The sequence below is a fragment of the Callionymus lyra genome, chromosome 16 (assembly GCF_982586985.1).
Source record: "Callionymus lyra chromosome 16, fCalLyr1.hap1.1, whole genome shotgun sequence".
Taxonomy (NCBI): domain Eukaryota; kingdom Metazoa; phylum Chordata; class Actinopteri; order Syngnathiformes; family Callionymidae; genus Callionymus; species Callionymus lyra.
This window is the reverse complement of record NC_141833.1, coordinates 20697950-20710357: the sequence shown is the minus strand read 5'-3', so window position 1 is coordinate 20710357 and position 12408 is coordinate 20697950. Positions and strand designations below refer to the sequence as shown.

General features: G+C 45.4%; 1 protein-coding gene across 9 annotated transcripts in view; it reads right to left on the bottom strand.

The window, feature by feature from the left end:
- The window catches only part of ptprfb (protein tyrosine phosphatase receptor type Fb), a 229339-nt gene that overhangs the window by 14683 nt on the left and 202248 nt on the right, over positions 1-12408 (bottom strand). For 6 of the 9 annotated variants that reach the window (XM_087811318.1, XM_087811319.1, XM_087811317.1 and 3 more), the window contains 4 exons: positions 12360-12392; positions 10093-10190; positions 1663-1786; positions 156-331 (listed from right to left, as the gene is read on the bottom strand). In XM_087811318.1, coding sequence (XP_087667444.1) covers positions 156-331; positions 1663-1786; positions 10093-10190; positions 12360-12392 — 431 coding nt within the window. The remainder of the gene's footprint in view (positions 1-155; positions 332-1662; positions 1787-10092; positions 10191-12359; positions 12393-12408) is intronic. The other 3 variants (XM_087811321.1, XM_087811324.1, XM_087811325.1) reach the window with 1 other exon arrangement.

Below are 12408 nucleotides of genomic sequence, written 5' to 3'. Positions count from 1 at the left end.
CTAGCTAGCCAGCGTGATTTAAAACCCAATCTCCACTTCGTAGAATGCTAACGATATAAGCGCCATTGGCTAGCTAGTGTGATTTAAAAAACAGTTTCCACTTCGTAGCATGCTAATGGTATTAGCGCCACAAGCTAGCTAGCGTAATTTCTTACCCGCGACTTCTCCTCCAGTCGGGTCATCATGACGATGGTGTTGGACCTCTGCTCCCAAACCATCCTCCAGAAGTCGCTCAGCGTCTCCATCAGCGCCCCCTGCGTGGCGATGTAGGCGTTCTGCTTCCTGTAGCCGTCGATGTAGTTAGCGTTGATGTAGTCGCTCCCGGGAACAGCTGCGACAAAACAAACATCCGTTCAAGCTCGCTGTGACTGGAGGAGCCGCAAAATTATTATTAAATTATTACTTCTACTGAATTGACTTGAAGAATATCTGACATTTATAAATGGCTCAAAGTTAGCAAAATACTCTGTGCTAATGGCTACACTCGCAACTAATGCTAACATTAGGTACCATTAGGTAAAGGGACCAAATATCTCAAATGAGTAATTATTAAGATATTCAACGTTTTTTTTTATGGTTTATACTAAAATAAAGATTTGTTGCAATTACAATTCAGTCATTACGACCTAAAGGATGAGATCCCGGCCATGACTGAGGACGAGAGGATACAGTGGACTCCAGCAGCTTTAAAAGCTAATGTTATGAAACTATAATTTATTTATTTTTAATAATTGTCTTTTTTTTAGGCGTTAAATCTTATTTTAGATTCAGCATAGTTTTTAAAGTTAATTTTTGTGTTGCAATTAAAATTCCGGCCGCTAGATGGCAGCAGTAATTACGTACTCCGCAGCTAAAGGAAAAATGAATTCCTGGCAATGACTGTCCAGCAGCTTTTAATTTTTTTAATTGACATGTTGATAACATGTAAATATTCGGCGTTTGTTCATTTTCGTGTTTGGATTATATCCTCCGCGCTAAATGGACATTTAAATTCTGTGGGATCCTAATGATGACTGAGGACGAGAGGATACAGTGAGTCCAGCAGATTTTAAAGCTGATGTTATGAAACTATAATTTATTTATTTTTAATAATAGTCTTTTTTTAGGCGTTAAATCATGTTGATAACATGTAAATATTCGGTGTTTGTTCATTTTCGTGTTTGCATTATATCCTCCGAGCCAAATGGACATTTAAATTCTGTGGGATCCTAATGATGACTGAGGACGAGAGGATACAGTGAGTCCAGCAGTTTTTAAAGCTGATGTTTGGACATATTTTAGTTTGAAAACAAATGTAAGTAAGTAAGTAAGTAATATTTATTTATATAGCGCTTTTCGAGACCAGGGTCACAAAGCGCTTAGACAATCAAAACAAAACTCAAATGAAAGCAGTTACGACTGAGGACGAGAGGATACAGTGAGTCCAGCAGCTTTTAAAGCTGATGTTTGGACATATTTTAGTTTGAAAACAAATGAAAGCAGTTACGACTTCGTCAAGAGTCATGTGGTCTGTAAATACTACAACACAAGAGTCAAGTACTGGACAATACTACACATATATCCTTGTTACTACAGTATCATTATATATTGTGATACATGTGGTATCCACAGAATCCTGAGATAATTGCTCCTACAGTGCACAGAGATGGGGTCAGAACTCACAGTCCACGGGGGTCAGCACGACCCTGGAGTGGTCGTAGGCGATGACGTTTGCGTAACGATTCTTTGGTTTGTTGACTTCCATGTTGGAGTTCTCCCAGGTGAACTGCTGGCCCGGATCGATGGACTGGAAGACAAACACACCAGTGAGCAAACACTGCCTCGTGCACGTGTCGCTCCAAGGTTTTCAATCTAAAGTCAGACGTTTTCATGCAACAATAAACAAAACAAAAAAAAACAGCTGTTGCTACGGCAACCAGGGTCGAATCATCCGGACTCATTCATCAGTGTTGTTGTGTCTCTTCTGTCTCCGAGGAACATAGAAGCCCATGTTAGCTTTTGTGTTTGTCGCTCCAGGATCGTTGGACACGACACCGAGCGACGAACAAAACAATACGTTTAATTGAAGGAAAATAAATGAAAAAGTTTAAAAATAATGATTCAAGAATAAGAAGTCTATTCATTTTCTCTCCCAGCTACCCGGGGCAGTAGGCAGGAGGGGGGACACATGGGACGGATTTGAACTCCTCGTCGTCGTGAGGCTGCGGCGCCGAGAAAAGTCAAATATGGTTGATTGTTGGATCTAATAGTACGTCAGACGTGGAAGACTCGTCCCTGCTTCGTCTCCACTTCTCCACCATCGACGGCGAGCGAAGCTCTCGTCATGTCGTCCTCATCATGTCGCCCTCTTACTGTCGCCCTCTTACTGTCGCCCATGTCATGTCGCCCTCGTCATGTCGCCCTCGTCATGTCGCCCTCTTACTGTCGCCCTCTTACTGTCGCCCTCTTACTGTCGCCCATGTCATGTCGCCCTCGTCATGTCGCCCTCTTACTGTCGCCCTCTTACTGTCGCCCATGTCATGTCGCCCTCGTCATGTCGCCCTCTTACTGTCGCCCTCTTACTGTCGCCCTCTTACTGTCGCCCTCTTACTGTCGCCCTCTTACTGTCGCCCATGTCATGTCGCCCTCGTCATGTCGCCCTCTTACTGTCGCCCTCTTACTGTCGCCCTCTTACTGTCGCCCTCTTACTGTCGCCCATGTCATGTCGCCCTCGTCATGTCGCCCTCTTACTGTCGCCCTCTTACTGTCGCCCTCTTACTGTCGCCCTCGTCATGTCGCCCTCTTACTGTCGCCCTCTTACTGTCGCCCTCTTACTGTCGCCCTCTTACTGTCGCCCTCTTACTGTCGCCCATGTCATGTCGCCCTCGTCATGTCGCCCTCTTACTGTCGCCCTCGTCATGTCGCCCTCTTACTGTCGCCCTCGTCATGTCGCCCTCGTCATGTCGCCCTCTTACTGTCGCCCTCTTACTGTCGCCCTCGTCATGTCGCCCTCGTCATGTCGCCCTCGTCATGTCGCCCTCGTCATGTCGCCCTCGTCATGTCGCCCTCGTCATGTCGCCCTCTTACTGTCGCCCTCGTCATGTCGCCCTCTTACTGTCGCCCTCGTCATGTCGCCCTCTTACTGTCGCCCTCGTCATGTCGCCCTCTTACTGTCGCCCTCATCATGTCGCCCTCTTACTGTCGCCCTCTTACTGTCGCCCATGTCATGTCGCCCTCGTCATGTCGCCCTCTTACTGTCGCCCTCTTACTGTCGCCCTCGTCATGTCGCCCTCTTACTGTCGCCCTCGTCATGTCGCCCTCTTACTGTCGCCCTCTTACTGTCGCCCTCGTCATGTCGCCCTCTTACTGTCGCCCTCTTACTGTCGCCCTCGTCATGTCGCCCTCTTACTGTCGCCCTCGTCATGTCGCCCTCTTACTGTCGCCCTCTTACTGTCGCCCTCGTCATGTCGCCCTCGTCATGTCGCCCTCGTCATGTCGCCCTCTTACTGTCGCCCTCGTCATGTCGCCCTCTTACTGTCGCCCTCGTCATGTCGCCCTCTTACTGTCGCCCTCGTCATGTCGCCCTCGTCATGTCGCCCTCGTCATGTCGCCCTCGTCATGTCGCCCTCGTCATGTCGCCCTCGTCATGTCGCCCTCTTACTGTCGCCCTCGTCATGTCGCCCTCTTACTGTCGCCCTCGTCATGTCGCCCTCTTACTGTCGCCCTCGTCATGTCGCCCTCTTACTGTCGCCCTCGTCATGTCGCCCTCGTCATGTCGCCCTCTTACTGTCGCCCTCTTACTGTCGCCCTCTTACTGTCGCCCTCTTACTGTCGCCCATGTCATGTCGCCCTCGTCATGTCGCCCTCTTACTGTCGCCCTCTTACTGTCGCCCTCTTACTGTCGCCCTCTTACTGTCGCCCTCTTACTGTCGCCCTCTTACTGTCGCCCATGTCATGTCGCCCTCGTCATGTCGCCCTCTTACTGTCGCCCTCTTACTGTCGCCCTCTTACTGTCGCCCTCTTACTGTCGCCCTCTTACTGTCGCCCTCTTACTGTCGCCCATGTCATGTCGCCCTCGTCATGTCGCCCTCTTACTGTCGCCCTCTTACTGTCGCCCTCTTACTGTCGCCCTCGTCATGTCGCCCTCTTACTGTCGCCCTCTTACTGTCGCCCTCTTACTGTCGCCCTCTTACTGTCGCCCATGTCATGTCGCCCTCGTCATGTCGCCCTCTTACTGTCGCCCTCGTCATGTCGCCCTCTTACTGTCGCCCTCGTCATGTCGCCCTCGTCATGTCGCCCTCTTACTGTCGCCCTCTTACTGTCGCCCTCGTCATGTCGCCCTCGTCATGTCGCCCTCGTCATGTCGCCCTCGTCATGTCGCCCTCTTACTGTCGCCCTCGTCATGTCGCCCTCTTACTGTCGCCCTCGTCATGTCGCCCTCTTACTGTCGCCCTCGTCATGTCGCCCTCTTACTGTCGCCCTCATCATGTCGCCCTCTTACTGTCGCCCTCTTACTGTCGCCCATGTCATGTCGCCCTCGTCATGTCGCCCTCTTACTGTCGCCCTCTTACTGTCGCCCTCGTCATGTCGCCCTCTTACTGTCGCCCTCGTCATGTCGCCCTCTTACTGTCGCCCTCTTACTGTCGCCCATGTCATGTCGCCCTCGTCATGTCGCCCTCTTACTGTCGCCCTCTTACTGTCGCCCTCGTCATGTCGCCCTCTTACTGTCGCCCTCGTCATGTCGCCCTCTTACTGTCGCCCTCTTACTGTCGCCCTCGTCATGTCGCCCTCGTCATGTCGCCCTCGTCATGTCGCCCTCTTACTGTCGCCCTCGTCATGTCGCCCTCTTACTGTCGCCCTCGTCATGTCGCCCTCTTACTGTCGCCCTCGTCATGTCGCCCTCTTACTGTCGCCCTCGTCATGTCGCCCTCGTCATGTCGCCCTCGTCATGTCGCCCTCGTCATGTCGCCCTCGTCATGTCGCCCTCTTACTGTCGCCCTCGTCATGTCGCCCTCTTACTGTCGCCCTCGTCATGTCGCCCTCTTACTGTCGCCCTCGTCATGTCGCCCTCTTACTGTCGCCCTCGTCATGTCGCCCTCTTACTGTCGCCCTCGTCATGTCGCCCTCTTACTGTCGCCCTCGTCATGTCGCCCTCGTCATGTCGCCCTCGTCATGTCGCCCTCTTACTGTCGCCCTCGTCATGTCGCCCTCGTCATGTCGCCCTCGTCATGTCGCCCTCTTACTGTCGCCCTCGTCATGTCGCCCTCTTACTGTCGCCCTCGTCATGTCACCCTCGTCATGTCGCCCTCTTACTGTCGCCCTCTTACTGTCGCCCTCTTACTGTCGCCCTCTTACTGTCGCCCTCTTACTGTCGCCCTCTTACTGTCGCCCTCGTCATGTCGCCCTCTTACTGTCGCCCTCTTACTGTCGCCCTCGTCATGTCGCCCTCGTCATGTCGCCCTCGTCATGTCGCCCTCTTACTGTCGCCCTCATCATGTCGCCCTCTTACTGTCGCCCTCTTACTGTCGCCCTCTTAGTCGTCCGCTCGATAATGTCACACAGTCTCTTGTTATTCAGCATTGATTCTTCCTGCTCCTGCGGAAACTTGTCGACTCCAACAACCTTTTCACCCTCAAGAGACGCTCGGACACATCAGCTGACGCTCTTTCTAAACATATATGAAAATATATATACTGTATATATATATATATATATATATATATACAGTATATATATATATATATATATATATATCATAGATTTTTTTAAGGCAATGTAAAAATAATACAAAAAAGTGTATTAAATACAATAAAAATACAATTAAAAGATATGTTAAGAAATAAATAAATAATTCCAGGAAGAAATTTCAACTGATAGAATTTTTAATAAAGTCTTAAACTGTAGTTTAAGAAGAAAAAAAAGAAATAAAATGAGGAAAGTATTAAAAAATATAAAATAACGAAAAGGAAAAATCTATAAATATGATGTAATATAACATAATATAATACTATAAAAATAATTGATAAACATTTCAGTTATGAAACAAAAGCTGTTTTAATTCTTAGTTAAATTATGGACTGTTGACCTTTCCAGGGTGTCCCCTAATTATCCATCAAAGGCTGTAGATGATGATCACGCACCAGAAATGTATTTAAGATAAAACTAATGAAAACTTTCTTCATAGAAAAGTAAAATAATAATAAATATTGACTGAACCCTATAGAGTCCAAACGTCACTGTATGCTGACGACAGATGGTTCTGAGCAGGAGGATCATGGGATCAGTTCTTCACAGCTTCTGAAGTGTCAACAGTCCAAACAATTCGTTTCAAACGCGCCACGTGAGTCGAAGAGAAGCTGAGACTCAAGCGCTCGATGTTGTTCTCGGACGCGTCTAACGATGGCGCCGGAGTGCCAGAACGCGGCGGCGCGTCCGACTGACAAGTGCCGGCGCCGCGAGCAGGAAACCCTCGGCACGACGCCGACGCCGTCGAGCAAAGCGTCGGCGCGAGCAGCAGGCGGACGCGAGCGTGACAAAGCGGCGCCGGCGTGACTGGCAACAAGACATGTGACCATCTGCTGGTCCGGGGAGGAGGTCGGGTTCTGGACCCGGATCTCTTGAGGACAGGAAGTGACAGCAGAGACTCATGAGGAGCTCAAGTCACTTAAAGTTTCATTAGTAATATATCATAGAAACACACATGGATATATTAAATAAATCAATAAACGTCTGAACTTAGTTTATAATAAAAATATTACTTTAATAATGTATTGGCTGTTAAATGATAGTTTTCTTTAAACACGAGAATAATATAAATAATTTAATCTGGAAATGAAGAAAATATATTAAAGAATGTTTATAAATGTTTTCAGAGACAAAAGCAGGAAGTTGTTAAAAAAAATATTAAAAGAAAAGTCTGTTTATTAGGAAATAAAAACAATGTTAAAAATATTGTAAACACTTTATTTTTATTTAGTTATAAAAATAGTAAAAAATTTATTTATTTTATATATATATATATATGTATAAAACGAATATTTTCCGTAAAAATAAATTTAAGTTACAATTAATAGTTTATTCATAAAACAATTAAAATATATTAAAAAGGATGAAATAATTATTAATCATGATTTTCTATAGTCAACAGAATATCAAAGAAATAATATAAACACATAATTAAATGAGTTAATGAAGATAAAAATGGGCAGAAATTAATGAAAAATTAACTTAAAACGATGATAAGGAATCAAAATCTAATTATTAAGATATTAAAACTATTTCGAAATTAACTGTAAATATGTTTGTTTAAAATGTTTATTTGTTTTATTTCCTGTAATAATATATTTGAAGTTAAGTTGTTAAAAACTTGAAATGATGTGTTTGTCAGTGTTAGCCTGTCAATCAAAAACACAGCTGATGATTGACAGGAGGTCAGAAGTTCATCTGCTTCACGCTTCGTGCAGAAAAACGCGTCGAGGATTAAAGGTGTTTTTTTTTCTGTGAAACAAAGCGAACAAACAAACGCTCGTGTCCCTCAGTATTCATGAAAGTATTCCTTCTTCCGTCGCCACTTTAAATGCAAATGTTTCTCTTTCTTAACCAGCAGATAATCCACGACTCACTCGCGTCTGAGACGAACCTCACGATCGTTTGAGCTCCGGACGCAACGATCCTGCGTCGTTCAGAAGGAGAACGAGGGGAAATATAAGTGATAATCCATGAGAAAGTGTGTGTTCGGGTGAAAGTGTGTGTTCGGGTGAAAGTGTGTGTTGCAGGTGAAAGTGTGTGTTGCAGGTGAAAGTGTGTTTTTCAGGTGAAAGTGTGTGTTTCAGGTGAAAGTGTGTTTTGCAGGTGAAAGTGTGTGTTTCAGGTGAAAGTGTGTTTTGCAGGTGAAAGTGTGTGTTTCAGGTGAAAGTGTGTGTTGCAGGTGAAAGTGTATGTTTCAGGTGAAAGTGTGTTTTTCAGGTGAAAGTGTGTGTTTCAGGTGAAAGTGTGTTTTGCAGGTGAAAGTGTGTGTTTCAGGTGAAAGTGTGTGTTTCAGGTGAAAGTGTGTGTTCGGGTGAAAGTGTGTTTTGCAGGTGAAAGTGTGTTTTTCAGGTGAAAGTGTGTGTTGCAGGTGAAAGTGTGTGTTCGGGTGAAAGTGTGTGTTTCAGGTGAAAGTGTGTGTTGCAGGTGAAAGTGTGTTTTTCAGGTGAAAGTGTGTGTTGCAGGTGAAAGTGTGTGTTCGGGTGAAAGTGTGTTTGTGTTTCAGGTGAAAGTGTGTGTTGCAGGTGAAAGTGTGTGTTCGGGTGAAAGTGTGTTTTGCAGGTGAAAGTGTGTTTTGCAGGTGACAGTGTGTGTTCGGGTGAAAGTGTGTGTTCGGGTGAAAGTGTGTGTTCGGGTGAAAGTGTGTGTTTCAGGTGAAAGTGTGTGTTGCAGGTGAAAGTGTGTGTTTCAGGTGAAAGTGTGTGTTCGGGTGAAAGTGTGTGTTTCAGGTGAAAGTGTGTGTTGCAGGTGAAAGTGTGTGTTGCAGGTGAAAGTGTGTGTTGCAGGTGAAAGTGTGTGTTGCAGGTGAAAGTGTGTGTTCGGGTGAAAGTGTGTTTTGCAGGTGAAAGTGTGTTTTGCAGGTGACAGTGTGTGTTCGGGTGAAAGTGTGTGTTCGGGTGAAAGTGTGTGTTCGGGTGAAAGTGTGTGTTTCAGGTGAAAGTGTGTGTTGCAGGTGAAAGTGTGTGTTTCAGGTGAAAGTGTGTGTTCGGGTGAAAGTGTGTGTTTCAGGTGAAAGTGTGTGTTGCAGGTGAAAGTGTGTGTTGCAGGTGAAAGTGTGTGTTGCAGGTGAAAGTGTGTGTTGCAGGTGAAAGTGTATGTTTCAGGTGAAAGTGTATGTTTCAGGTGAAAGTGTGTTTTGCAGGTGAAAGTGTGTGTTTCAGGTGAAAGTGTATGTTTCAGGTGAAAGTGTATGTTTCAGGTGAAAGTGTGTGTTGCAGGTGAAAGTGTGTGTTGCGGGTGAAAGTGTGTGTTGCAGGTGAAAGTGTGTGTTTCAGGTGAAAGTGTATGTTTCAGGTGAAAGTGTGTGTTGCAGGTGAAAGTGTGTGTTGCGGGTGAAAGTGTGTGTTGCAGGTGAAAGTGTGTTTTGCAGGTGACAGTGTGTGTTCGGGTGAAAGTGTATGTTTCAGGTGAAAGTGTGTGTTCGGATGAAAGTGTGTTTTGCAGGTGAAAGTGTATGTTTCAGGTGAAAGTGTGTGTTCGGATGAAAGTGTGTTTTGCAGGTGAAAGTGTATGTTTCAGGTGAAAGTGTGTGTTCGGATGAAAGTGTGTTTTGCAGGTGAAAGTGTGTGTCGCAGGTGAAAGTGTGTGTTCGGGTGAAAGTGTGTTTTGCAGGTGAAAGTGTGTGTCGCAGGTGAAAGTGTGTGTTCGGGTGAAAGTGTGTTTTGCAGGTGAAAGTGTGTGTTGCAGGTGAAAGTTTATGTTTCAGGTGAAAGTGTGTGTTCGGGTGAAAGTGTGTGTTCGGGTGAAAGTGTGTTTTGCAGGTGAAGTGTGTGTTGCTGGTGAAAGTTTATGTTTCAGGTGAAAGTGTGTGTTCGGGTGAAAGTGTGTGTTCGGGTGAAAGTGTGTTTTGCAGGTGAAGTGTGTGTTGCTGGTGAAAGTTTATGTTTCAGGTGAAAGTGTGTGTTCGGGTGAAAGTGTGTGTTCGGGTGAAAGTGTGTTTTGCAGGTGAAGTGTGTGTCGCAGGTGAAAGTGTGTGTTCGGGTGAAAGTGTGTTTTGCAGGTGAAAGTGTGTGTTGCTGGTGAAAGTTTATGTTTCAGGTGAAAGTGTGTGTTCGGGTGAAAGTGTGTGTTGCAGGTGAAAGTGTGTGTTGCAGGTGAAAGTGTGTGTCGCAGGTGAAAGTGTGTGTTGCAGGTGAAAGTGTGTGTCGCAGGTGAAAGTTTATGTTTCAGGTGAAAGTGTGTGTTCGGGTGAAAGTGTGTGTTGCAGGTGAAAGTGTGTGTCGCAGGTGAAAGTTTATGTTTCAGGTGAAAGTGTGTGTTCAGGTGAAAGTGTGTGTTGCAGGTGAAAGTGTGTGTTTCAGGTGAAAGTGTGTGTTGCAGGTGAAAGTGTGTGTTTCAGGTGAAAGTGTGTGAAGGTTCGACGCTCACCTCGTACTCCTGCGAGAACCTCAGGCCGTCGTTGGCCTTCAGGCGCTCGATGTGGTCGGCCAGGTCGTCCACGGTGATGGGCGGATGTTCCCTCATCCCTGGAGGCAGAAGAAAGAGGAGGATCAGGAGGAGGAGAAGAATGTTGGTGTTTCTCCTGCATGCACTCGCAGAAGGTCCGTCCACACCACTCTGGTTTCAGCTGCTATCGTCAGCCACGCTAATGTTAGCGCTCGCGCGGATGTTGTCGATAAAGGTTTATATGAGTTTAAGAGTGTTTTCCTGGTTCGACTTCAACCTGTTTTTCGTCTCAACACTATTCTGGCTAAAGATAAAAAAACAAACAAACATTTCAGATCAGCAGCGTTAGCAGTTAGCTAAGCTAGCTAAGCTAGCTAAGCTAGCTCTTTAGCAACCACTGGTTTAGAAACATTTCACTAGTTTGTGTTCAAATATTTCTATGGAAGTATATCAGTGACATCAGAATAATGAATAGTTTTATTAAACTTTTAAATCGTTTTTAAATAATTGAGTTACATTTTTTGTAAAAAAGAAAATTTGTATTCGTTTTTATTAAATAAAACTAAATATTTTCTTTATTGAAAAAAATCGTTTTTATTGAATTATTAATTTGAAAATTGTAATATTTTCAATATATATATATTTTTTATAGTCAATATTAAAAAAATATTTTCTCTAAATTAAACATTTATTTATTTTTACAACTAGTAGCCTTTCGATTTAAATATAAAAAAAAGATATAATATAAATATATAGATAAAAAAAATCGAATTCATTCCAACATTTTTATATTGAATTGAAACGACTACAAACTAAAAAGATATTGAATTTTAAACATTTATTTTTGAATTATTTGAATAATATCATACTCTGAGTAATAAAAAAAATTAACTAAAATAACTAAAATTAACTTTGAATGTAGAAAATTATTGAGTTGAATTATTACAAAATACTAATTAATTGCCTAAAAATACACAACATTAAATAAATAATAAAAAAAAGTTAAATCCAATCGTTCCATATTATTATGTTGCTGATATAGAGTCACTTCCTGTCAATATACTTGAGATATTGGTGATAAAAACAAGATATTGTAACGTGTGCGAACAAGTCAAACACTTTATAAGAACAAACGTCTTCCATGAAACCAGGGTCTTGTCGACGGAGCTCCAGCCTCATGATGACATGTGACACGTGATTGACGTGACGAGTGAGGAGGTGGAGTCGACCATGAGTGAGTGACAGGTGGAAAAACATGCTCCTGGAAAAGGAAGGCGACGTGACTGGAGTGGCGTCAGAGGTGGGATCAGAGACGTGGAGAAAAGACTCCTGTGAAAATGTGCGTCCGAACAATAGAAGCGTCTCTCGGGTCGACCCGCGGCGCCCGGTCCGGATTAGCTCCCGACATCCTGGGTTTCTCAGGCTCGGGTTGTTGGCTCTAATCCCCCCCCCGACCCCCCCGACCCCCCCCCCCCTCTGAACTCTTAACCGGATTGAAAGATTCTGACGCCGTGAAGTTACACAACCACTCGAGTCACACGCGACTCACGGATCAAGTTTGATATTTTTTTTAAACTTTTGTTCGACGTGCTGAGGAACGTGAAGCTTCGCTGTCATTCACGAGTGTCTGCCACTTCCTGTCTGTCACTCAAGGGAGTGTGACTCGTTTCCTGGACAGGGAGAGTCAGAGGGATTGAGTCAGAAGTACTTCCTGTCTGATGCACAGAGCACCTCGAGTCACAAAGACTCGTCAGACGCAGGATAATACCTCCTTTAAGAGTCATTGACGACTCAATAAAAGGAACTGCTTCTTGTCCATGTGAGTCAGAAGCACTTGGTGCACGAGCTACTCGAGTCACAGAGACTCAACGAGATCCGAGCGGATTTCAGCCGAATCGACCCGTGAGTCACAATCTGTGAGTCCAACTCGCTTCCTGTCTCTAAACCGACTTCCTTGTGCGAGACTCACTCTCGTCACACACACGACAAACGACTCAATGCGGCTCACAGTGCAGAAGCGACTCGTCAGATCCGGGTCAATTGAACGAGCGACTCACGACAAACGAAGCTGGTTCTCGGGCGAGCGAACGCCGGTTCAACTCCCCGGGCGTGCCTTGCTCTTCACCCGCCTCAGCGAGTTAAAGCTCCGCCTCCATGACAACAACCAGACCATGTGATGCTCTATGAGATCATGAGTGACGTGTGGCCGACACACACACACACACACACACAAACACACACACACTAACTTGGCGTGTTGGGGCAGCGGTGAGTGCTCGGACCTACAGAGGAGTCACA